General features: G+C 39.7%; 1 protein-coding gene across 2 annotated transcripts in view; it reads right to left on the bottom strand.

The window, feature by feature from the left end:
* Window positions 1–23,813, bottom strand: part of CPNE4 (copine 4) — a 664,107-nt gene that overhangs the window by 175,911 nt on the left and 464,383 nt on the right. For both annotated transcript variants that reach the window (XM_061421414.1, XM_061421424.1), the window contains exons 4-5: window positions 16,654–16,725; window positions 13,944–14,018 (exon numbers count right to left, since the gene is read on the bottom strand). In XM_061421414.1, coding sequence (XP_061277398.1) covers window positions 13,944–14,018; window positions 16,654–16,725 — 147 coding nt within the window. The remainder of the gene's footprint in view (window positions 1–13,943; window positions 14,019–16,653; window positions 16,726–23,813) is intronic.

The following is a 23,813-nucleotide window of genomic DNA, read 5'->3' as shown; positions in this document are numbered from 1 at the left end:
TGCTTGCAAACTCCACTGCTGGAAACCTCAGCTCAAACAACTAGTGAGACAGGAACACAGTCCCACTCATCAAAAAGGAAAATGAAATGACAAAAAAATATGTTACAGATGAAGGAGTAAGGGAAAAAACTACAAGACCAAATAAATGAAGATGAAATAGGCAACCTATCTGAAAAAGAATTAGAGTAATGATAGTAAAGAATTTTCAAAATATTGAAAATAGAATGGAGAAAATGCAAGAGACACTTAAAACATTTAACAAAGACCTAGAAGAAATAAAGAATAAACACTGGGACGACCCAGAGGGAGGGTATGGGGAGGGAGGAGGGAGGAGGGTTCAGGATGGGGAACACATGTATACCTGTGGTGGATTCATTTTGATATTTGGCAAAACTAATACAATTATGTAAGGTTTAAAAATAAAATAAAATTAATTTAAAAAAAAAAGAATAAACAGTGATGAAAAACACATTCACTGAAATTAAAAATGCTCTATTGATAACAGAGTAACTGAGGCAGAAAGGGTAAGTGAGCTGGAAGATAGAATGACAGAAACAGCTGCCAAGGAACAGGGTAAAGAAAAAAGAATGAAAAGAATTGAGGACAGTCTTAGAGACCTCTGGGACAATATTAAATGTACCAACATTCAAAGTATAGGGGTCCCAGAAGAAGAGAAAAAGAAAGGATATGAGAAAATATTTGAGGAGATTATAGTTGAAAACTTCCTTAACATGGAAAAGGAAATAGCGACCAGGTCCAGGAAGCCCAGAGAGTCCCATAAAGGATAAACCCAAAGAGAAGTACACCAAGACAATATTAATAAAACTAACAAAAAATAAACCTAAGAAGCTACAAGTGAAAAGCAAAAATTAACATACAAAGGAATAAGGCTAATAGCGAATTTTTCAACAGAAAATCTGTAGGCCAAAAGTGAGTGGCAGAATATATTTAAAGTGAAAGACAAAAACCTACAACCAAGATTACTCTACCCAGCAAGGATTTAATTCCGATTAGATGGTGAAATCAAAAGCTTTATCAACAAACAAAAGCTAAGAGAATTCAGCATCACCCAACCAGACTTAGAACAAATGCTAAAGGAACTTCTCTAGTAGGAAACACAAGAGAAGAAAAAGACAAACCCCAAATGATTAAGAAAATGGCAATAGGAACACACATGTCAATAACTACTTTAATGTAAATGGATTATATACCCCAACCAAAAGGCACAGACTAGATAAATGGATACAGAAGCAAAGTCTGTGTTTATGCTGCCTACAAGAGACCCACTTCAGACCTAAGGACACATACAGACTGAAAGTCAGGTGCCGGGAGCCAGCACGGGAGTTCCCACCCATGACAAAGGTCATGCAGAGAGGACCTGACATGCAAAGGCAAATCAGGACTCGAGAGGCCCCCTGGACCTGCCCGAGCACCTACCCCCAAACCAAAATCTGTCTGTTTTACTATTTCATGACTTTCACTAACTCTTCCGACATTAATGGGGGGCTATCCCCGACCACCTTTCTCTGTAAGAAAATCAACTTAAAACTCTAGTTAATAAGTCTCCTGGGCATAATAGGAGTGTTTCAATTCAAACCCCTCTGATGACTTTCTAGCTTGCCTGACAGGTTTGTTCAGACTCCTGCAGCTACGCATGTGATTGTTTACAGCCTCCCAACCACAAGAGGCATAGGAAGCTTAAGATATTCTAACAATGCAGAGCTTCTCAAGAGAGTTATAATTGTTAGAATAGAACTAGTAGTGGATTTCTTTGTTGAGCCAATGCTTGCTGCCAAGTTTCCATATCCCTTACCTACTGTGTCCCTGGGAGTGTATTGATTAATACAGTTGGTATATAGAAATGTAAGTAGTAGCTTTAATGTTTGTAACTTTGGACCCTTGAGTTAATTCTTTTCTTGTTATAACCCACCATACTTTTGCCCTATAGGAATGCAACTTTATCTAATGCTTTTGGAGGGTGGCGCCTAACTTTAGAATAATCACCTTTAGAGAAAAATAAGTTTTCTGAAGAAAGGGTCATAAAATGTTAACAGACCTCCTGGCCAGAAGATGATGTAAATCACCTAAAGCTTTTGTATATGATAAGTTTGCAGAAAGAAAGCCTGGCTTCAATAAGGATCAAGGACTGCTGACCTTGCATGACTCTACCCCCCTCCTCCATTATCCTCTATGCACAACTTAAGGTATAAAAACTACTTTGGAAAATAAAGTGTGGGCCATGCTCATCAAGCTTGGTCTCCCCATGTCGTTCTTTCTCTTTCCTTTTCCTTTTCAGGCTGATTCCCTGGAGCGCAGGGGCCCTCTGCATTCACTTTCCTGCCTGGGCTTCTAAGACCCACTCGAGAAGGTGCCTAAGGTGCAGCACCTTCAGCTATTCGAGAGGGCGCCTGTGGCCTACGTGAACAGAGCAAGTCCCATGCTGGGGCTTTATTGGCTTTCTGTGTAAACCAAGGAATATCAGCCTCTTTTCTCTCCTCTATTTTCTCAACTGCAAAATTCTTTCCTTATCTCTTTATCCTTTTATCTATCCTTTTCACCAACGCTGTCCTCCCGAGGCAATCCCTGGATCCAACCGGGGCTGGACCCTGGCAGTCGGGGATGAAAAAGATATTCCATGCAAATGGGAATCAGAAGAAAGCAGGAGTAGCAATTCTCATATCAGACAAAATTGAGATTTTTAAAAACTGTTACAAGACATAAGGAAGGCCATACATAATGATCAAGGGATCAATCCAAAAGAAGATGTAACAATTATAAATTATGCACCCAACATAGGAACACCTCAATACATTAGGCAAATGCTAACAATCATAAAAGAGGAAATCAATGGTAACACAATTATAGTGAGGGACTTTAACACCCCACTTAGACTAATGGACAGATCATCCTGATAGAAAATTAATAAGGAAACACAAGCCTTAAATCACACATTAGACCAGGTGGACCTAATTGATATCTTCAGGACATTCCATCCCAAAGCAACAGAATAAACATTTTTATCAAGTGCACATGGAACATCTCCAGGATGCATTGCATCTTGGGTCACAAATCAAGCTTCAGTAAATTTAAGAAAATTGAAATTGTAGCAAGCATCTTATCTGACCACAATGGTATGAGACTAGATATTAACTACAGGTAAAAAAACAAAAAACAAAAAACTGTAAAAAACAAAAACACATGGAGGCTAAACAACATGCTTCTAAATAACCAATAGATCACTGAAGAGATCAAAAATGAAATTTTAAAAAATACCTAGAAATAAATGACAATGAAAACATAACCACCCCAAACCTTATGAGATTCAGCAAAAGCAGTTCTAACAGGGAATTTTATAGCAATTAAAGCCTACCTCAAGAAACAAGAGAGACAAAAAATAAACACTTAAAAAAGAAGAACTAGAAAAGAAGAATGGAAATCGTCAAAGAAATGAAACAAATGTAAAGTTCAGAGCAGAAATAAATGAAAATGAAATAAAGAAGACAATAGTAAAGATGATTAAAACTAAAAGCTTGTTCTTTAAGAAGATAAACAAAATTGACAAACCACTAGCCAGACTTATCAAGGGAAAAAAGGAGGAGACTCAAATCAATAAAATTAGAAACAAAAAAAGACAATGCAGAAATACAAAGGATCATAAGAGACTATCATGAACAACTATATGCCAATAAAATGGATAACCTGGAAGAAATGGATAAGTTCTTAGAAAAGTACAACCTTCCAACACTGAACCAGGAAGAAATAGAAAACATGAACAAATTATAAGCACTGAAATCGAAACTGTAATAAAAAATTCTTCCAATAAACAAAAGTCAAGGGCCAGATGGCCTCACAGGCAAAGTATACCAAAAGTTTAGGAAAGAGCTAACACATATGCTGCTCAAACTCTTCCAGAAAATTGCAGAGGAAGGAAAACTCCCAAACTCATTCTATGAGGCCAGTATCACTGTGATACCAAAACCAGAGAAATATGCCACAAATATATATACATATATATATATATATATATATATATATGTATATACATATATATATATATATATATTTTCCTTCTCCAGGGAACTTCCCGACCCAGGGATTGAACCCAGGTCTCCCGCATTGTAGACAGACACTTTACTGTCTGAGCCACCAGGGAACCAATATCATTGATGAACATAGATGCAAGAATCCTCAACAAAACTCTAGTAAACAGAATCCAACAATGCATTAAAAGGAAATGGCAACCCACTCCAGTACTTTTGCCTGCAAAATCCCATGGGCAGAGGAGCCTACAGCTCTCTGTATGGACAGAGGCTACAGTCCATGGGGTCACAAAGAGTGGGACATGACTGAATGACTTCACACCATGGTTAAGCGGGTTTTATCCAGAGATGCAAGAATTCTTCAATATACATAAATCAATCAGTGTGATATATCATATGAACAAATTGAAAGAAAAAAGTCATATGAACTTTTCAATACATACAGAGAAGCTTTTGATAAAATTCAATGCCCATGTATGAAAAAAACTCTCCAGAAAGTGGGCATAGAAGGAACCTACCTTAACATAATCAAGGCCATATACAACAAACCCAGAGCAAACACTATTCTCAATACTGAAAAACTGAAAGCATTTCCTTCTAAGACCAGAAATAAGACAAAAGTGCCCAGTCTCACTATTATCATTCAACATAGTTTTGGAAGTCCTAGCCACAGAAATCAGAGAAGAAATAAAAGGAATCAGAATTGGAAAAGAAGAAGTAAAACACACACAGTTTGCTGATGACATGATTCCCTACATAGAAAACCCTAAAGATTCCACCAGAAAATTACTAGAGCCAATCAATGAATACAGTAAAGTTTCAGGATATAAAATTAATAAACAGAAATCCCTTGCATTCCTTTACACTAACAATGAAAATTCAGAAATACACGTTAAGGAAACGTTATCATTGACCATTGTAACAAAGAGAATAAAATACTTAGGAAGTCAGTAAGCAACAGTCAGAACTGAACATGGAACAACAGACTGGTTCCAAATAGGAAAAGGAGTACATCAAGGCTGTATATCGTCACCCTGCTTATTTAACTTATATGCAGAGTACATCATGAGAAACACTGGGCTGGATGAAGCACAAGCTGGAATCAAGATTGCTGGGAGAAATATCAATAACCTCAGATATGCAGATGACACCAGCCTTATGGCAGAAAATGAAGAGGAACTAAAAAGCCTCTTGATGAAAGTGGAAGAGGAGAGTGAAAAAGTTGGCTTAAAACTCAACATTCAGAAAATGAAGATCATGGCATCTGGTCCCAGCACTTCATGGGAAATAGGTGGGGAAACAGTGCCAGACTTTATTTTTCTGGGCTCCAAAATCACTGCAGATGGTGACTGCAGCCATGAAATTAAAAGATGCTTACTCCTTGGAAGGAAAGTTATGACCAACCTAGAAAGCATATTCAAAAGCAGAGACATTACTTTGCCAACAAAGGTCCGTCTAGTCAAGGCTATGGTTTTTCCAGTGGTCAGGTATGGATGTGAGAGTTGGACTGTGAAGAAGGCTGAGTGCTGAAGAATTGATGCTTTTGAACTGTGGTGTTGGAGAAGACTCTTGAGAGTCCCTTGGACTGCAAGGAGATCCAACCAGTCCATTCTAAAGGAGATCAGTCCTGGGTGTTCATTGGAAGGACTGATGCTGAGGCTGAAACTCCAATAGTTTGGCCACCTCATGCAAAGAGTTGACTCATTGGAAAAGACCCTGATGCTGGAAGGGATTGGGGGCAGGAGGACGACAGAGGATGAGATGGCTGGATGGCATCACTGACTCAATGGACGTGAGTCTGAGTGAACTCCAGGAGTTGGTGATGGACAGGGAGGCCTGGCGTGCTGCCATGGGGTCACAAAGAGTCGGACACAACTGAGAAACTGAACTGAACAGAACTGAAAGAGAAAAAAGCCCTGTATGCAAAAAACTATGACACTGATAAAAGACATCAAAGATCATACAAACAGATGGAGAGATATACCATATTCTTGGATTGGAAGAACCAATATTGTAATAATGACTATACTACCCAAAGCAATCTACATATTCAGTGCAATCCCTATCAAACTACCAATGATATTTTTTTTTTACAGAACTAGAATCAAAAATTTCACAATTTGTATGGAAAAAGACCCCAAATAGCCAAAGCAATCTTGAGAAAGAAGAATACAACTGGAGGTCTCAACCTTCCTGACCTCAGACTATACTACAAAGCTACAGTCATCAAGATGGTATGATACTGGCACAGAAACAGAAATATAGACCAGTGGATCAAAATGGAAAGCTCACAGATAAACCCACACACCTATGGGCAGCTTATCTTTGACAAAGGAAGCAAGAATATACAATGGAGAAAAGACAGCCTCTTCAATAAGTGGTTCTGAGAAAACTGGACAGCTACATGCAAAAGAATGAAACTAGAACACTTCCTAACACCCTATGCAAAATAAACTCAAAATAGGTTAAAGACTTAAATTTAAATGTAAGGCCAGAAATGTAAAGCTCTTAGTGTAAAACATAGGCAGTACACTCTTCAACATACATCAATCACAGCAACGACAGACCTCATTGGGTCATTGCAATAAAAATAAAAACAAAAATAAAGAAATGTGACCTAATTAAACTTCAAAGCTCTTGCACAATGATGGAAACTATAAGCAAGGTGAAAAGACAACCCTCAGAATGGGAGGAAATAATTGCAAGTTGAAACAACTGACAAATGATTAATCTCCAGAATATACAAGCAGATCACGCAGCTGAATACCAGAAAAACAAACAACCCAATCAAAAAAAAAAAAAAAATAGGTGGAAGATCTAAACAGACATTTCTCTAAAGAAGAGATACAGATGACCAACAAACATATGAAAAGATGCTCCATCACTCATTATTAGAGAAATGCAAATCAAAACTACAATGAAGTATCACCTCACACCTGTCAAACTGGCCATCACTAAAACATCTACAAAGAATAAATGCTGGAGAGGGTGTGGAGAAAAGGGAACCCTCTTGCACTGTTGGTGAGAATGTAAAAAGATACAGCCACTTTGGAGAACAGTATGGCGATTCCTTCAAAAAATGATAACCCTGTACGCAAGACAGCAAAAGAGACACAGATGTATAGAACAGTCTTTTGGAATCTGTGGGAGAGAGCAAGGGTGGGATGATTTGGGAGAATGTCATTGAAACATATATATGTTATCATATGTGAAATGAATTGCCATTCCAGGTTTGATGCATGATGCAGAATGCTCAGGGCTGGTGGACTGGGATGACCCAGAAGGATGGTATGGGGAGGGAGGTGGGAGGGGGGTTCAGGATGGGGAACACATGTACACCCGTGGCGGATTCATGTCAATGTATGGCAAAACCAATACAATATTGTAATTAGCCTCCAATTAAAATAAATAAATTTATACTAGAAAAAAAAATTAGGCGTAGAACTACCATATGACCCAGCAATCCCACTACTGTTCATATACCCTGCTGCTGCTGCTGCTAAATCGCTCCAGTCATGTCCGACTCTGTGTGACCCCATAGATGGCAGCCCACCAGGCTCCCCCGTCCCTGGGATTCTCCAGGCTAGAACACTGGAGTGGGTTGCCATTTCCTTCTCCAATGCATGAAAGTGAAAAGTGAAAGTGAAGTCGCTCAGTCGTGTCCGACTCGCAGCCCGCCTTCCAGGCTCCTCCATCCATGGGATTTTCCAGGCAAGAGTACTGGAGTGGGGAAACCATAATTGAAAAAGATACATGTACTCTAATGTTCACTGCAGTACTATTTACAATAGATAGGGCATGGAAACAAGTAGGTGCCCATCAAAAGATAAATGGATAAAAAAAATTATGGTACATATATACAATGGAGTATTTCTCAGCCATAACAAGGAAAGCATTTGATTTAGTTCTAATAAGGTGGATAAACTTAGAGCCTGTTATACAGAGTGAAGTAAGTCAGAAAGAGAAAGAGAAATATTGCATATTAACGTATATATAGCTACATTCCATGGGGCTGCAAAGAGTTGGGCACAACTAAGCACACACACACATAGAATCTAGAAAGACGCTACTGATGAAACTATTTGCAGGGTAACAATAGAGACACGGATATAGAGAATAGATATGTGGATGTGGAGGGTAGGATTAATTGAGATAATGGCACCCCACTCCAGTACTCTTGCCTGGAAAATCCCATGGACGGAGGAGCCTGGTAGGCTGCAGTCCATGGGGTCGCTATGAGTCAGACATGACTGAGCGACTTCACTTTCACTTTTCACTTTCATGCATTGGAGAAGGAAATGGCAACCCACTCCAGTATTCTTGCCCGGAGAATCCCAGGGATGGTGGAGCCTGGTGGGCTGCCGTCTATGGGGTCGCACAGAGTCGGACACGACTGAAGCGACTTAGCAGCAGCAGCAGCAGTATTGAAACATATACATTACCACATATAAAATTAGATAGTCAGTGGAAATTTGTTGTATGACCCATGGAGCTCAAATCTGGTGCTCTGTGACAACCTAGTGGGATGGGATGGGGTGGGAGGTGGGAGGGAGATTCAGGAAGGAGGGGACATGTGTGTACCTATGGCTGATATATGTTGATGTATGGAAGAAACCAACACAATACTGTAAAGCAATTATAAGCTCTGAAAAAACGAATTATTCTGATCTGCAATTTTTTTTTAAAACTACTTCTATCAAAAGAAAAGAGGCATTTACTTGTCTTCATGGTTTGCAAAAGTAATATACTCCACAATAGCAGTTCTCAAACTTTTTGGTCTTAGGACCATTTTATACACTTAAATTATCGAGGACACCAAGGAGCTTTTGCTTATGTGGATTATATCTAACAATACTTTACCACATTATAAGCTAAAGCTGAGAAATTTTTAAAATATTCATTTGTTATATCATTTTAAAAATAATAAATATAAACCCATTATATCATAATAAAATAGCATTTTAATGGAATATAATTATATTTTCTAAATGTATAAAATTGTCAGAAGAATGCCATTATGTTACACTTTGTAAATCAATTTAATGACTGGATCAATAGAAGGCAGTGGGATTCTCATACCTGCTGCTGCATTCAATCTCTTGTGATACTAGGCATCAGTACTTGTGATACTGGATACTAGGCATCCAGTAGTTTCTGGAAAATCACTGTACACGTGACAGAATGAGAATGATGATAGAAAATAATGTCCTAGCATTGCTATGAAAATGGTTTTGACCTTATACATTCTTCTGAAAGCGTCTTGGGACCTGGGACCACACCTTGAGGAGTGCTGCCTAATAGCATACATACCCTCATCTTCCTCTTCCCTGGATCCCCTCTTCCCTGAAATACATGGGAATATAACCAAGTTCTCCACAGCCCAAGACCAATCTAACCTGTGTTCATTAAGTCTCTGCCCCCCCCAAAGATTTAGATTGTAGTTGGACAAACTGATTGGGTTTCTCTCTGTCACTGACTGTGAGTGTGGGTGTGAGTGTCTGTGGTCTTGGGTAAGTCATTTCACATCCCTAAACTTTGACATTTTCATATGTAAAAGAAGGCTATTTGTATTAGGCCAGAGTTTTCTACCAGAGGTATGTGGATAACTGGAGAATTACTTCAAGGAGACTGGGGGCCCAGATGTCCATAACTATTCTGAATTGGATATAGCATATTCATACTGCAATTTTTCAAATGCAAGTAGAAATTAGTTGCTCTCGTGATACTAATTAGCAAAATGTTTTAAATTAAGAGAGCTGTTTACCTCAGTGGCTTTTAGTCATGGTCTATTTTGTCAATTAATAGATATAAGTTTAACTGTTAACAGGAAGGGAGCGACAACCTCATTTGGTGCTAAGGCTAGAAGGAGGTCTTCCTTGAGAAGCTCTGGGAACTATTTTACTAGCTGTGACATGAAATAATTGTCCTGTCTTATTCTGATTCTGTCACAAAAATACTGTGGCAGGTTGCATTTTCCACTACAATGTCCACACGTTTTTTTATGCATTATGATTTTGCCACTCCCCTACCAAGACATGGAGTCATTTTCCTCCCCTCGACTCTGGGCAGCCTTATGACTCACTTGTAACCAACAGAAGCAGCAGAAGGGATAATGCATGACTTTCAAGGCTAGGTCAGAAAAGGCCATACAAATGACAGTGTTTTTATGTCAGTGCTACTTTCTCAATTTGTCCTACCATCTCCTTCCCCTGCTGTGTACAGCTGAAACTAACAGAACATTGTAAAGCAACTATCCTCCAATTAAAAAAAAATTAAAAAAAGGAAAGACCACACAGCTTTCACTGTCTTCTCTTGGAATGATATCTCAAGCTAGCCACCATACAGAAAATGTGATAAACCTAAGACCACCATGAAGGCACTCTGACTGACCAACCTGGGGAATCCCAGCCATCTAGCAATCCTACGTGCCAAGCATGTGAGCAAAGCTCTTCCACCAGCTGAGTATAACTGCTCTTAAGTCACTTCAGTCGTGTCCGACTCTGTGTGACCCCATAGACGGCAGCCCACCAGGCTCCCCTGTCCCTGGGATTCTCCAGGCTAGAACACTGGAGTGGGTTGCCATTTCCTTCTCCAATGCATGAAAGTGAAGTCGCTCAGTCGTGTCCGACCCTCATCGACCCCATGGACTGCAGCCTTCCAGGCTCCTCCATCCATGGGATTTTCCAGGCAAGAGTACTGGAGTGGGGTGCCATTGCCTTCTCTGAGTATAACTGAGTGAACTCTTTTTAATTTTATTAGTTATTTATTTTTGACTGTGTTAGGTCTTCATTGCTGGGCACACGCTTCTCTAGTTGCAGCAAGCAGGGGCTACTCTCTAGTTATGGTGGGCAGACTTTTCATGGCAGTAGCTTATCATGTTGTGGAGCATGGGCTCTAGGGTGCATGGGTTTCAGTAGGTATGGTTCACAGGCTGTAGAGTGCAGGCGCCTTAATTGTGGTGCATGGGCTTAGTCGTCCCACAGAATGTGGAGTCTTCTTAGATCAGGGATTGAACCCACATCTTCTGCATTGGCAGGTGAATTCCTAACCACTGGACCACAAGGGAAGTCCCTAACTGAGTGACTTCTGTCAACGTCATAAGGAACAGAAGAATTGCCCAGTTGAACCCTGCCTGAATTTCTGACCCTCAAAATGATGACATATAAAAAAGTAGTTGTTAATCTAAGTCAACAGGTTTTGAGGTAGTTTGTGATGCAACAATAAATAACCAGGCAGCAGTGTCTTGGTGAAAATCATCAGGGCTCGCTGAGCCTGTTTCCTGAAGAGTTTGTGTGAGCTGATCTTCATGGTATCATCTTGCTCCTCCTCTCTACAGTCTCTCTCCATCTGAGACCATTCACCTCCTAGTCCACACTGGAGCAGTGGCTTCTGCTTTGTTCTGAACAGGGCCCACTCCTCTTTGGGTGCCTGAGTCTGGGAAAGTTCCCACCTCATTATAGAAGACCTGTGGTCTGTGGCTCCAGGGCATTGGGGTCTCAGTAATTAGCAATCTACACAGTCCAGGGTGGGCACAGCCATTGAGAACCATGGTAGGTGTGGATGGGGATCTTTCAGTTCTGTGAGCAAGTGCTTATTTGGATGAAGGGAAGCTGCTTATACACCTTAGAGCTGATGGGCCAACTGACAAACCCCCATTTCCCCTTGCTCGTAAAATAAATCAGTTGGGGTGCATGACTTAAGTGGAAAGAAATCATGAGAAGCCATGAAGTGAGTAGTTTAAAACTGCTACACTGTGACCCAATGGCTTAAAATGTCCCCAGGTAAGATACTACAAAGGAGTCTGGTGAATTATTCTGAAACTTGAAGATGATAGAGAGAAAGATCCTGATAATCACAGGAAGTGAGCGGTAAGATCTTACACTCCATTGACACCATTGCACTCTGTAGTTCCCAGTACCTCGTTCAGCTAATGTCAAAAGGTGACAGTTTGTGAAAGTGTCACACAATCCACTCAGGATAACAAAAAAATCCAACTATGATTTCTTCTTAAGAACAAAGTCTTTCCTACTATTCCAAGGCAGAATGGATTACCCTTTTCAGGACACTCTGATTATGTATCATCCTCCTATAGCGTTGGTATCATTATGTCATTTGTTGTTTAAATTGATGTGTCACTTGGATGGTGAATTACAGGTTTTGGATATAAGACTGGCTCCAAGGATGCCCATTTCCCATCAACAGATGCATGACAAGCACACGACAAAGGTTTGGTAAGTGAATGATGAAGGAGTGAATAAATGAACTGATAAGAGAGTGAATTATGAACACATAATTAGGCTGAATACTCTTTGTGTATGGAAATGAACTATGCCAGGATATGAGCTGCTGCTTAATACTATGGGGAGCTGTGAAAAAAGTTTTTCCTTTTTCTAATACCTACAAGCAATTTTTTGAAAAAGTAGTGCCACATCCCCAAATCGCCTGTTTAGTTGTATGCTAGGAAAATGGCCGCTGCTGCTGCTAAGTCGCTTCAGTTGTGTCCGACTCTGTGCAACCCCATAGACGGCAGCCCACCAGGCTCCTCTGTCTCTGGGATTCTCCAGGCAAGAACACTGGAGTGGGTTGCCATTTCCTTCTCCAATGCATGAAAGTGAAAAGTGAAAGTGAAGTCGCTCAGTCATCTCCAACTCTTCTCGACCCCATGAACTGCAGCCCACCAGGCTCCTCCGTCCATGGGATTTTCCAGGCAAGAGTACTGGAGTGGGGTGCCATTGCCTAAATGCGCTGGTGGATATGATGTTATGGTTGGATAGGAAACAATTTTTTTAAAGGGGTGGAATCCATAGGATTTTTTCTGTATATACAAGACTAACATGGCCTGTGGCTGCATGGAAATTGTGAGATATAACTGAAAGAGTACAGATGGAAGTCAGGCTGACCTGGGACTGAGTCCTCAGAGTCACCACCGACTAGCAGGGTATCCTTCGTCATGTGCTTTGCAGATCTCCCACTTAGGGAATGTAACACTGCTGTTGTACTCCGAAATCCAGTCCTGCCATCATTCCGAGGCCAGGCTGCACAGGGGCTGCTCCTAGCCATTGCTGTGTAGGGGCTATAAAGGCACTCATGGGAGACACACAGGACTACTTGCTGGCTTCCTTAGACTTCCTTCCTTAGAACCTTCTTTAGAATCTTCCTTTGACTACGTGGTGTTGCAGAAACTGCCACCTCTTTCCCTCTCTTCTTTACTTATATTCAGACTTGCATTGTGACCTGTCAGCTCTCCTAGGTTTCCTTCTTGTGTTCCCTATACAGGCATTTCTCCTAATAAAATCCTGCTTGCATCATTAACTCTTTCTTGGTGTCTATTTCTTGGATTATTTGGACTAACACATGGAGTGACTTTAGACAATTACTTCATCTTTGAACCTGTTACTTCATCTGTAAAACAGAGTTAATAATACCTGTTACATGGATGCTATAAGAATGATTAACTGTGATCATGCTTGAAAAGCTCTTAACCCCATGCCTGCAAATATGATGCTTAAAAAATGCTACTTTTACTCCCTTTCCCATCTTCTTTTTTCCTTTGAAAAGCTCCTAGCAATGGGTTTAAATCACATTCACCTATGCCATGTGACCTGTAGCATTTGGGAACAAATGAAGTCTTAGTGTAATAAAATTGTCTTAATTATAAATTAAATTAATTATAATTATTAATTATAAACTTAATTATAAAATTGTTTTAATTATAGTCCTCCCTTCTTCTCATTAACTGATTCTCAATTAGGGGGAAGTCTTACTTTCCATCCTCTCTGAAATCATTGATCTGTTTAATAATGTGAGTTGAAAGGGAAAAAATAGCTTTGAGGGGAAATCTTATTAAGCTTTGTATGTTAGCTTTATTACTTTCTTCAATAAGGCTGATGCCAAACACTTTACCTTGTCATCCAGTTTCCGTGCATTGAAGGCAAGTTCAACATAGTCATCATTACCAGATAATTCCTCAGCAATCACCTAAAGGAAAAAAGCATTCATCAGGAAGAGCAGTGGCAGTTGGACCACTCAACCCAGGGATTCATGAACAATTTAGCTCGTGTTTGATCCAAAAATCAACAAAGACTGACACCTGGCATGGAGTTTCCCACAATCCAGTGAATGTGGCACAGCAACTCCAGGTGTGCAAAGGAAGTCCCTAGAACAAACCACAGAAGATAAGGAGACCTCACTGGTGCTGAGCATGAGAACATGAAATATGGGGTGTAAGCTGGAGGAAGACGTTTTAGAGGAGTAATTAGGGAGAGCTTCTCCTTCAAAGGCCACACAGCACTGAACAGGACGTCCATAAATAATTATATATTTTTTCTTCTTTGGGAAGTGACCAAAAAATGAGGAGCAGGCAGCAATATTTCTCCACTGTTTTCTACCAGACCCACAAAGGATTGTGAAATAAACTGGTCTGTATGGCCCTCCCAAAGGTTATAATGTCATCAAAGAAAATTCTAATTGTCATGCTTTAAAAAAGACGGTCCCTGGACTTTTTGAGATGGAGAGAGAAAGAGGAGGGAGGAGAGGGAAGAAAGAGAACAAGTATCTAAACCCTTAACTTCAAAGAACAGAGAATTCTTGACAACAACTTTGACATAAATGAAGAGATAATAGTATCTAAAAGTCTGTTTCATAAAAAGTTCACTTCCTAATATTGGATAATGACTCTTAAACCCTTGAAGCAGAAATTGATGGGAAAAGGAGAAAAACAACGACAACAACAAAATACGGGACCAATGTAGTTGCATATAGGTTAAACTACTTCTAAGTCATGTTAAGACTTCACTATGCATTCAGAGGCCATAATGCCTCTGACCTTGTGGACACCCTTGTCAAAGTTATTATGTGAAGACATTGAGTTTTATCTCCATTCTATCTGAGCTAAACTTTTTCATTATGAGTTGCATTCATCTGTTTTGAGTACACTTTGGAAGCCTCTGGAAAATTTTATTTTATGCATAAAATTAAAGCTAAAAGAGCTATCTATATAGGGAAGGATCCCTCCAAAGTTGTAAGCACCTGAGGAATAGAGAACATGGGTCCATACAAAATTCAAGTCATTTTTGAATTTTTGCTAGAAAACTCAAGAATGACTTGATAAACCAGGAATCATCATATTTAGGTTGTTCATTTGATTCTCTTTTGTACTTTAATGCCTCTTATACTCCACTTGAACTATGGCCTTCAACTATCCTGTGTTATAGACAGCTTTGTAAAGATGATGAAAGTTATGACTTTCATCTGCAAAGCCTAGAAAAATGTGCACATATTTTCAAGTGTTTTCCAGAAGCCAGAGTAATTGTTCTGACCCAAGGATCCAAGATTAAGAGGAGTTTTTAAATATTTAAAATTAGGAAGGAGATTGAGTTTTTATGGGCTGTGTAGAGAAAGAAAATTCCCAATACTTCTTAGAGAAAAGGTGGGAAGATGAGCTTTTGTTTTCCTGGGAAGAAACCATGGTAGATCTCATAACTGGGTTCACCATCCCAAGTCTTTTCTAGGACCGTGGGCTCTGCGTGTGAGTTTTTTAGAGCACTAGGGGCATCGTCAAAGTCCATTTGAACCATTTGTTCATGATTGAAAATGGTAGTCAAGAAACAGATCTGATATGACTGCATCATTTAAAATATCCAAACCAACAAACCCAGCTAAGTTCTTGTGAGAACAGTCCTAACTTTGACCAGTAGAAATAAAATATTTTTAAATTCTTCCTTAAAAATTGGCTTAATTTTTTTTAATGAATCAGTCACTTATGAGTTAAAAAGGAATGTTCAAAGAACTTAGGTTTTCCTCCTAAGACAATTTGCCTTGCAAGCAACTCAAATTCTTCTGGCACTTTTTAAACCTATTATTTTTTGCCCACACAACTAAATGGTTAGACTACTTTATCTTTCACAAGATCTTCAATACAAGATGCCAAAGTTTTAAATCCTGGAGTTCTTCTTGAGCATTGCATGTTTTATTTAGAAATACTTCCAGTTTTGCCCAAGAGAACATTCTGTAATGACAGACATGTTCTGTAATCTGCACTGTCCAGTATATGGATCTACTGAGCACTTGATATGTGTGGCTAGTGTAAGGAATGACTATTTGCTTTTATTTCATTTTAAATAATTTTAGGTTGAAAAATCACATGGCTACCAAATAGAACAGTGCAGCTCCAAACTATCATATTAAAAAGAAGAGTTAAATGCTAGGCTCTCTGATCATTAGGCAACAGACCAAACCTTGGACTAAATGCTATTAGATGTTTTTTCTCAAGAAACTGAGAAGCTGGGATAGGTAGCTTTGATAATTTGAAAATGCCAGACAATTCCATATTCTTACTATGATCAATAACTTCTTTCTTTGTTCCCTGCTAAAACCTATATTTAATTATAGAAGTGCTTAGTCGAAGTGAATGGCCTCACTTTCAAATCCTTTTTCCTACAATGAAAAGGTTAAAATTGTGTTATCAGGAAGGAGAAAGATTGGAAAAAAAAAAAAGAGGCAACTGGTATAGCTGAGCAGTTATGGGATCAACCCCTAACATCCAGGGGGTCAGCTTCCCATGAGGCTGGGTTGGACCAGCAGGCTCCATCTGGGCACCTGAGGGAGGGCTCACCGTGATGGAAGATTTCCCTGCTGTGTTCCCGTGCTTCAACAAGGATTTGGACAGCTTTCTCTGGGAAACAATCTGTATGAAGGAAACACAAGGTGGAGATACTAGTCATATATTTGCAGGTATGCACTTCAGTATTTTTCTTATATAATTCTACATTTACACTTCTCCTTTAAATTATGACATCAATGTCCACTTATTTTCCAAGGTTCTTCTACAAACCTCTGCTAAATACAGGTCATTCTCTCCTTTCCTCTTACAGCCTGAGCTGTGTGAGTGAAGGATTACAGATAATTTAGTCACTTAGGAGGTGGCTTAATCATTGCTGAGACATTTATATTAAAATTAGACAAAACATGTTGGATATGTAAATTAAAATAAAGATGATGTTTCAGAATGATCTCAAATTAGCACTAAAACCTCTGTGCAGAGTGGGGGATGGGGTGAAGGGAGGAAAGAAACTCAAGGTCTAAATATATACCTCCTGTATCTATAACCTCTAGAGTTCTATTTTTAATATATTCATTATGAAGCTATAAAGTAAGTCATCAGGAGACTGATGTTCAAACAAGCCAAAAGGAGTAATTGGGGTCCTCTCCACAATTCAGTGTCAACTAAAATCATCAGTCCACTGGGAATTATTCTCATTAGAACCCACCCCATCCCTGTCTCATTTTCTTTTCTGGAAGGGAAAGATGGCAAGGCATTGAGGCTCAGATGTACCCAATGATTTCTAAAGGAAACAAAGCTTAAAAGACTTGAGCGAAAGCCATGCTCTCAGGAGGGAGAACAAAGTCCCCAGTTGTTGCGGCACTTTCTATCTGCAATGGCCCCAGTGATCCTTGCTTCCTGGTGTTCTTGCCTTTGTGTAATTCCCTCTCCTGAGTGTTGGGTGGATCCAGTGATTTGCTTCTAATGAACAGAATACCGCAAAAGTGACGGGATTTCACTTCGAAGATTAGGTTCTGAAATCACCCTGACTTCTTTCTTGCTCACCATCTCTCTTTCTCTGTCTTTGCTCTTTGGAATGCAGGCTGCTAGGTTGTGAACAGCCCTCTAAGAGCAGCCCACATGACCAGGAATTGATGTCCCCACTCAACAGCCAGTGAGAACCAGAAGCTGATCTGCAGCCACGGTAAGCACGGAATAGGTCCTCCCCGCAGGTGAGCTTTGAGATAACTGTGCCTTGACAATAGCCTGTGAGTGACACTGGTCCAGAGGACCATTGCTGCAACTCCTGACACACAAAAACTGTGAGATAATGATTTTTTTTTTAAGATTTCAAGTTTTGGGATAATCTTTGATGCAGTAATCAGTAGAAGTACACATAATAGGGAAGGAGATCACTGTGAAAAGTAGGGGCATAACCTTATTCTCTGAAATCCTTATTTTGTCTCTGTGTTAGAACAATATCAGGAGTGTGCTAATATCCAATGCAAAAAAGCTCAGAGAACTTCCCTAGGCCAAGCAGATTGAACTATCCTAATGTTCAGTTTGCTATCCTCTGAAGAGGAAGGCGTGTTTCCATAAAAAATCACTAGTGATGATGATGATGATGACATCAAGGAAAACAATGGGAGCTCCCATGTAAGAACACAGATTATGCGGCAAGTGCCTTGTTCATTCCAGAAATAATTATTTAGCCCCTCTTGTATGACAAACTTGGTGCTATGCCCTAAGAATAGAGTGGTGAGCAAAGTCAGATACAATCTCTGACTTCACAGAGCTTACATTTTCAGTAGAGGAGATAGCAATAAATCAGGGCTTCCCAGGTGGTGCTAGTGGTAAATAACCTGGCAATGCAGGAGGCATAAGAGATGGGGGTTTGATCCCTGGGTCAGGAAGGTCCCCTGGAAGAGGCAACAGTAGGCCTCTCTAGTGTTCTTGCCTATAGAATTTCATGGACAGAGGAACCTGGCGGACTTACTGAGCAAGGGGTCACAGAATCGGGCATGACTGAAGCGACTTAGCACAAGCACAAGTAACACACCAAATGGTCAAACAAATGTAACTTGTCACAAAGGAGAGATGTACTGGCCATGGTGGGGATGATGAATGGGATAATTGAGGGTGAACCATTTATAAATCTCTGGCAACAGGCCAGGTGAGAGGTAACAGTGACTGTGGAGATGGAGAGAAAAGACTGGATTTATGAGATAAATGTACAATAGTCAAAATTTGGAAATGGATTGAATATGGAGAGAGTGGGAGGCATCCTAAAGGCATCATTGAATCAGACAGAAATGACCTTCATTGAGTTGAGTCAACGAAGAGGATATTAAATTGGAAGGCAAAGAACAAAATTTGAGGCAGAAAATACACTGGAGTAGGTTGATGAAGAGAAAAGAGGAAGGAAATGGATAAGAAGGTAATTCTTTCAATAAATTTTGCTATAAAGTGGGGAAGAGAGAATAGACCCTGTGGGCAAGGAGAAATTCAGTAAGATTTCTGTCTTAGTGGTCACTATGTTGCTAACTTTACAGCCCTACAAATTTGGTAGTATTAGTTTCTTTTGATAGAGGAGCAAAGCTGTACACAGAGTTTAAGTAACTCTCCTATGGTTATAGAGATAAGAGGGGATATACCTGGGATTTGAACCTGGGTCTGATTCCAGAAACTGACCTCCAGTTACATTATAACTGGTAAGGAAACTCCTAAAAGAGATTCAGAAAATGTCCACAATGGGGTTTGTACTACATGTGTTTGCTTTTAAGCCCTAGATCTCATGTTAGTGCCTAAGTCTCAGTGAGTAAGCATGGAGAAGATGGTAAAGAAATAATTAAGTTAAACCTTAAGAATGAAGTAATCTAAAGACACTGGCTTTGGTTAAGCTCACTGTGGCATAATGACTAAGAACATAGGTCTTCCGTTGTAAATATGTAAGATATTTTCTTTATCCACTCATCTGTTGGTGGATATATATGTGTATGTATAATATATATATTAAATATATATATATATATATATATATATATATATATATATATATAATGGAATATTACTCAGCCATAAAAAGGAATGAAATTGGGTCATTTTAGTGATATAGATGGACCTAGAATCTGTCATATGGAGTGAAGTTAAGTAAAAAAGAGTAAAAACAAATATTAACACGTATATATAGAACCTAGAATAATGATTCAGATGAAACTATTCACAGCTTAGGAGTAGAGACACAGATGTAGAGATTGGACATGTGGACACAGGGTGGGAAGGAGAGAGTGGGATGAACTGAGAGAGTAGCACTCACACATATACACTATCGTGTGCAAAATAGATAGCTAAGTGGGAAGCTGCTGTATAATACAGAGAGCTCAGCTCAGTGTTCTGTGATGACCTAGAGGGGTGGGATGTGGGGATAAGGTGGGAAGGAGGCTCAAGAGGGAAGGAATATATGTGTACATATAGCTGATTCACTTTGTTATACAGCACAAACTAATACAACACTGTAAAACAATTATATTCCAATAAAATAACATAGGTTTTTTATGTATAGCTATCAATAAAATGACATGAAAAATTCAGATAATAAAGGATTGGCTTTCCTTCCCATAGTTAATTTTGAACCCAAACTCCTCACCTTTCCCACCCTATCATTAAAAATGTTTCAGTGTTTTTAGTCTTATTGGCAAAATCATTATCCCCCTTACCCCATTCCCAGATTATCACTCATTGTAGAAAAGATACCATTTCCTAGAATAATGTAGACATTATTTTTTTTTAACTTGAAATAAACCAAAGCACAGAACACAAACAGTAAAATGACATTAGGAAGACTTTCTCTCCAAGGGTGTTTAAGTAGAGGGGTAGAGGGGAAGACACATGAATAGATGACAAAACAAGAGTTATTGATAAGCAGCAGCCAGGTCAATGTCTGTCTAAAGAAAGGCAATATTATGCCCCATTCCCAAATAAATCTGGTCTCAGAAATACTTTGGTCAGGAATTCCCTGTAGTCCAGTGGTTAATAATCCACCTTGCAAAGCAGGGGATGCAGGTTCAATTCCTGGTTGGGGAACTAAGATCTCACATGTCACGAAGCAACTAAGTTCAGATGCTGCAACTACTAAGCCCGTGCACTCCAGAGTCCGTGCACCACAACTGGAGAATCCGTGTGCCTCAACGAAGGAACCCACATGAAGCAACAAAGAACCCATGTGATGCAACTAAGATACGACATGATAAAATAAATTTCAAAAAATATTTTGGTTCAGTGTCATTGTGTTCCATCCGCATTTGTTACCCATTCCAATAGCTCCCAATGACCCCAACAATCCTCTCAGCACTGAGATGATCCATGCATTGTGTTACCAGGTGTTGGTAGATTGCCTTTACAGATTGTGTCTTCCAAGATCCACAATCTCTTTCTTCAAGGAAGACCAATTATGATCTTAGGTCTCTCTTCTCACTCCTATTTAGCCAGTAAGTTAGTTCAGTCACTCAGTCGTGTCCGACTCTTTGCGACCCCATGGACTGCAGCACACCAGGCTTCCCTGTCCATCACCAACTCCCACAGTTTACTCAAACTCATGTCCATCAAGTCGGTGATGCTATCCAACCATCTCATTCTCTGTCATCTCCTTCTCCTTCTGCCTTCGGTCTTTTCCAGCATCAGGGTCAATTCCAGTGAGTCACTTCTTCACATCAGGTGGACAACATATTGGAGTTTCAGCTTCAGTATCAGTCCTTCCAATGAATATTCAGGACTGATTTCCTTTAGGTTTGACTGGTTGGATCTGCTTGCAGAGGACTCTCAAGAGTGTTCTCCAAAACCACAGTTCAAAAGCATCAATTCTTTGGCACTCAGCTTTCTTTACAGTCCAACTCTCACATCCATAAATGACTACTGGAAAAACCATAGCTTTGACTAGATGGACCTTTGTTGGCAAAGTAATGTCTCTGCTTTTTAGCATGCTGTCTAGGTTGGTCATTGTCTTTGAAGGAGCAAGGATCTTTTAATTTCATGGCTGCAGTCACCATCTGCAGTGATTTTGGAGCCCAGGAAAATAAAGTCTGTCACCGCTTCCACTGTTTCCTCATCTATTTGCCATGAAGTGATGGGATTGGATGCCAATGATCTTAGTTTTCTGAATGTTGAGTTTTAAACCAACATTTTCATTCTCCTCTTTCACTTTCATCAAGAGGCTCTTTAGTTCTTCTTCGCTTTCTGCCATAAGGGTGGTGTCATCTGCATATCTGAGATTATTGATATTTCTCCCAGAAATCTTGATTCCATCTTGTGCTTCATCCAGCCCAGCATTTCCCATGATGTACTCTATAGGTTAAATAAGCAGGGTGACATTTTACAGCCTTGATGTACTCATTTCCCAATTTGGAACCAGTCTGTTGTTCCATGTCCAGTTCTAACTGTTACTTCTTGACCTGCATACAGATATCTCAGGAGGTAGACCAGGTGGTCTGGTACTCCCATCTCTTGCAGAATTTTCCACAGTTTGTTGTGATCCACACAGTCAAAGGCTTTGGTGTATTCAATAAAGTAGAAGTAGATGTTTTTCTGGAACTCTTTTGCTTTTTCAATGATCCAACGGATGTTGGCAGTTTGATCTCTGGTTCCTCAACATTTTCTCAATCTAGCTTAAACATTTGGAAGTTCACAGTTCACGTACTGTTGAAACCTGACTTGGAGAATTTTGAGCATTACTTTGCTAGCTTGTGAGATAAGTGCAATTGTGTAGTAGTTTGAACATTCTTTGGCATTGCCTTTCTTTGGGACTGGAATGAAAACTGATCTTTTTCAGTCCTGTGGCCACTGCTGAGTTTTCCAAATTTGCTGGCGTATTGAGTGCAGAACTTTTACAGCATCATCTTTTAGGATTTGAAAGAGCTCAACTGGAATTTCATCACCTCCACTAGCTTCATTCGTAGTGATACTTCCTAAGATCCACTAGACTTTGCATTCCAGGATGTCTGGCTGTAGGTGAGTGATCACACCATCATGGTTATCTGGGTCATGAAGATCTTTTTTGGGTCTGGGTCAGAAGTTCTTCTGTGTATTCTTGCCACCTCTTCTTAATATCTTCTGCTTGTTAGATCCATACCATTTCTGTCCTTTATTGTGCCCATCTTTGCATGAAGTGTTCCCTTAGTGTCTCTAATTTTCTTGAAGAGATCTCTAGTCTTTCCCATTCTGTTGTTTTCCTCTATTTCTTTGCACTGGTCACTCAGGAAGGCTTTCTTATCTCTCCTTGCTATTCGTTGGAACTCACCTTTCAAATGGGTATATCTTTCCTTTTCTCCTTTGCCTTTAGCTCCTCTTCTTTTCTCGTCTATTTGCAAGGTCTCCTCAGATAACCATTTTGCCTTTCTTTTTCTTAGAGATGGTCTTGATCACTGCCTCCCATACACTGCCATGACCCTTGATCCATAGTCCTTCAGGTACTCTGTCTATCAGATCTAATCCCTTGAATCTATTTGTCCTTTCCACTGTATAGTTGTAAGGCATTTGATTTAGGTCATACCTGAATAGTCTAGTGGTTTTCCCTACTTCCTTCAATTTAAGTCTGAATTTGGTAATAAGGAGTTCATGATCTGAGTCACAGTCAGCTCCCAGTCTTGTTTTTGATGACTTTATAGAGCTTCTCCAAATTTGACTTCAATGAATATAATCAATCTGATTTCTGTGTTGACCATCTGGTGATGTCCATGTGCGGAGTCTTCTCTTGTATTGTTGGAAGAGGGTGTTTGCTAGGACCAGTGTGTTCTCTTGGCAAAACTCTGTTAGCCTTTCCCCTGCTTCATTTTGTACTCCAGGGCCGAATTTACTTTTTACTTCTGGTATCTCTTGACTTCCTACTTTTGCATTCCAGTTCCCTATAATGGCTCAGAGGGTAAAGCGTCTTCCTGCAATGCAGGAGACCTAGGTTCAATCCCTGGGTCAGGAAGATCCCCTGGAGAAGGAAATGGCAACCCACTCCAGTATTCTTGCCTGGAAAATCCCATGGACAGAGAAGCCTGGTAGACTGCAGTCCATGGGATTGCAAAGAGTCGGACATGACTGAGCAACTTCACTTTCACTTTCCCTATAATGAAATATATATATATATATATATATATATATATATATATATATATATATATATTGGTGTTAGTTCTAGAAGGTCTTGTAGGCCTTCACAGACTCATTCAACTTCAGCATCTTCAGCATTA

Source organism: Bos javanicus, chromosome 1 (assembly GCF_032452875.1).
Source record: "Bos javanicus breed banteng chromosome 1, ARS-OSU_banteng_1.0, whole genome shotgun sequence".
In the NCBI taxonomy this organism is placed as follows: domain Eukaryota; kingdom Metazoa; phylum Chordata; class Mammalia; order Artiodactyla; family Bovidae; genus Bos; species Bos javanicus.
The sequence above is the reverse complement of the archived record's forward strand: the minus strand, read 5'-3'. Positions and strand labels throughout refer to the sequence as shown.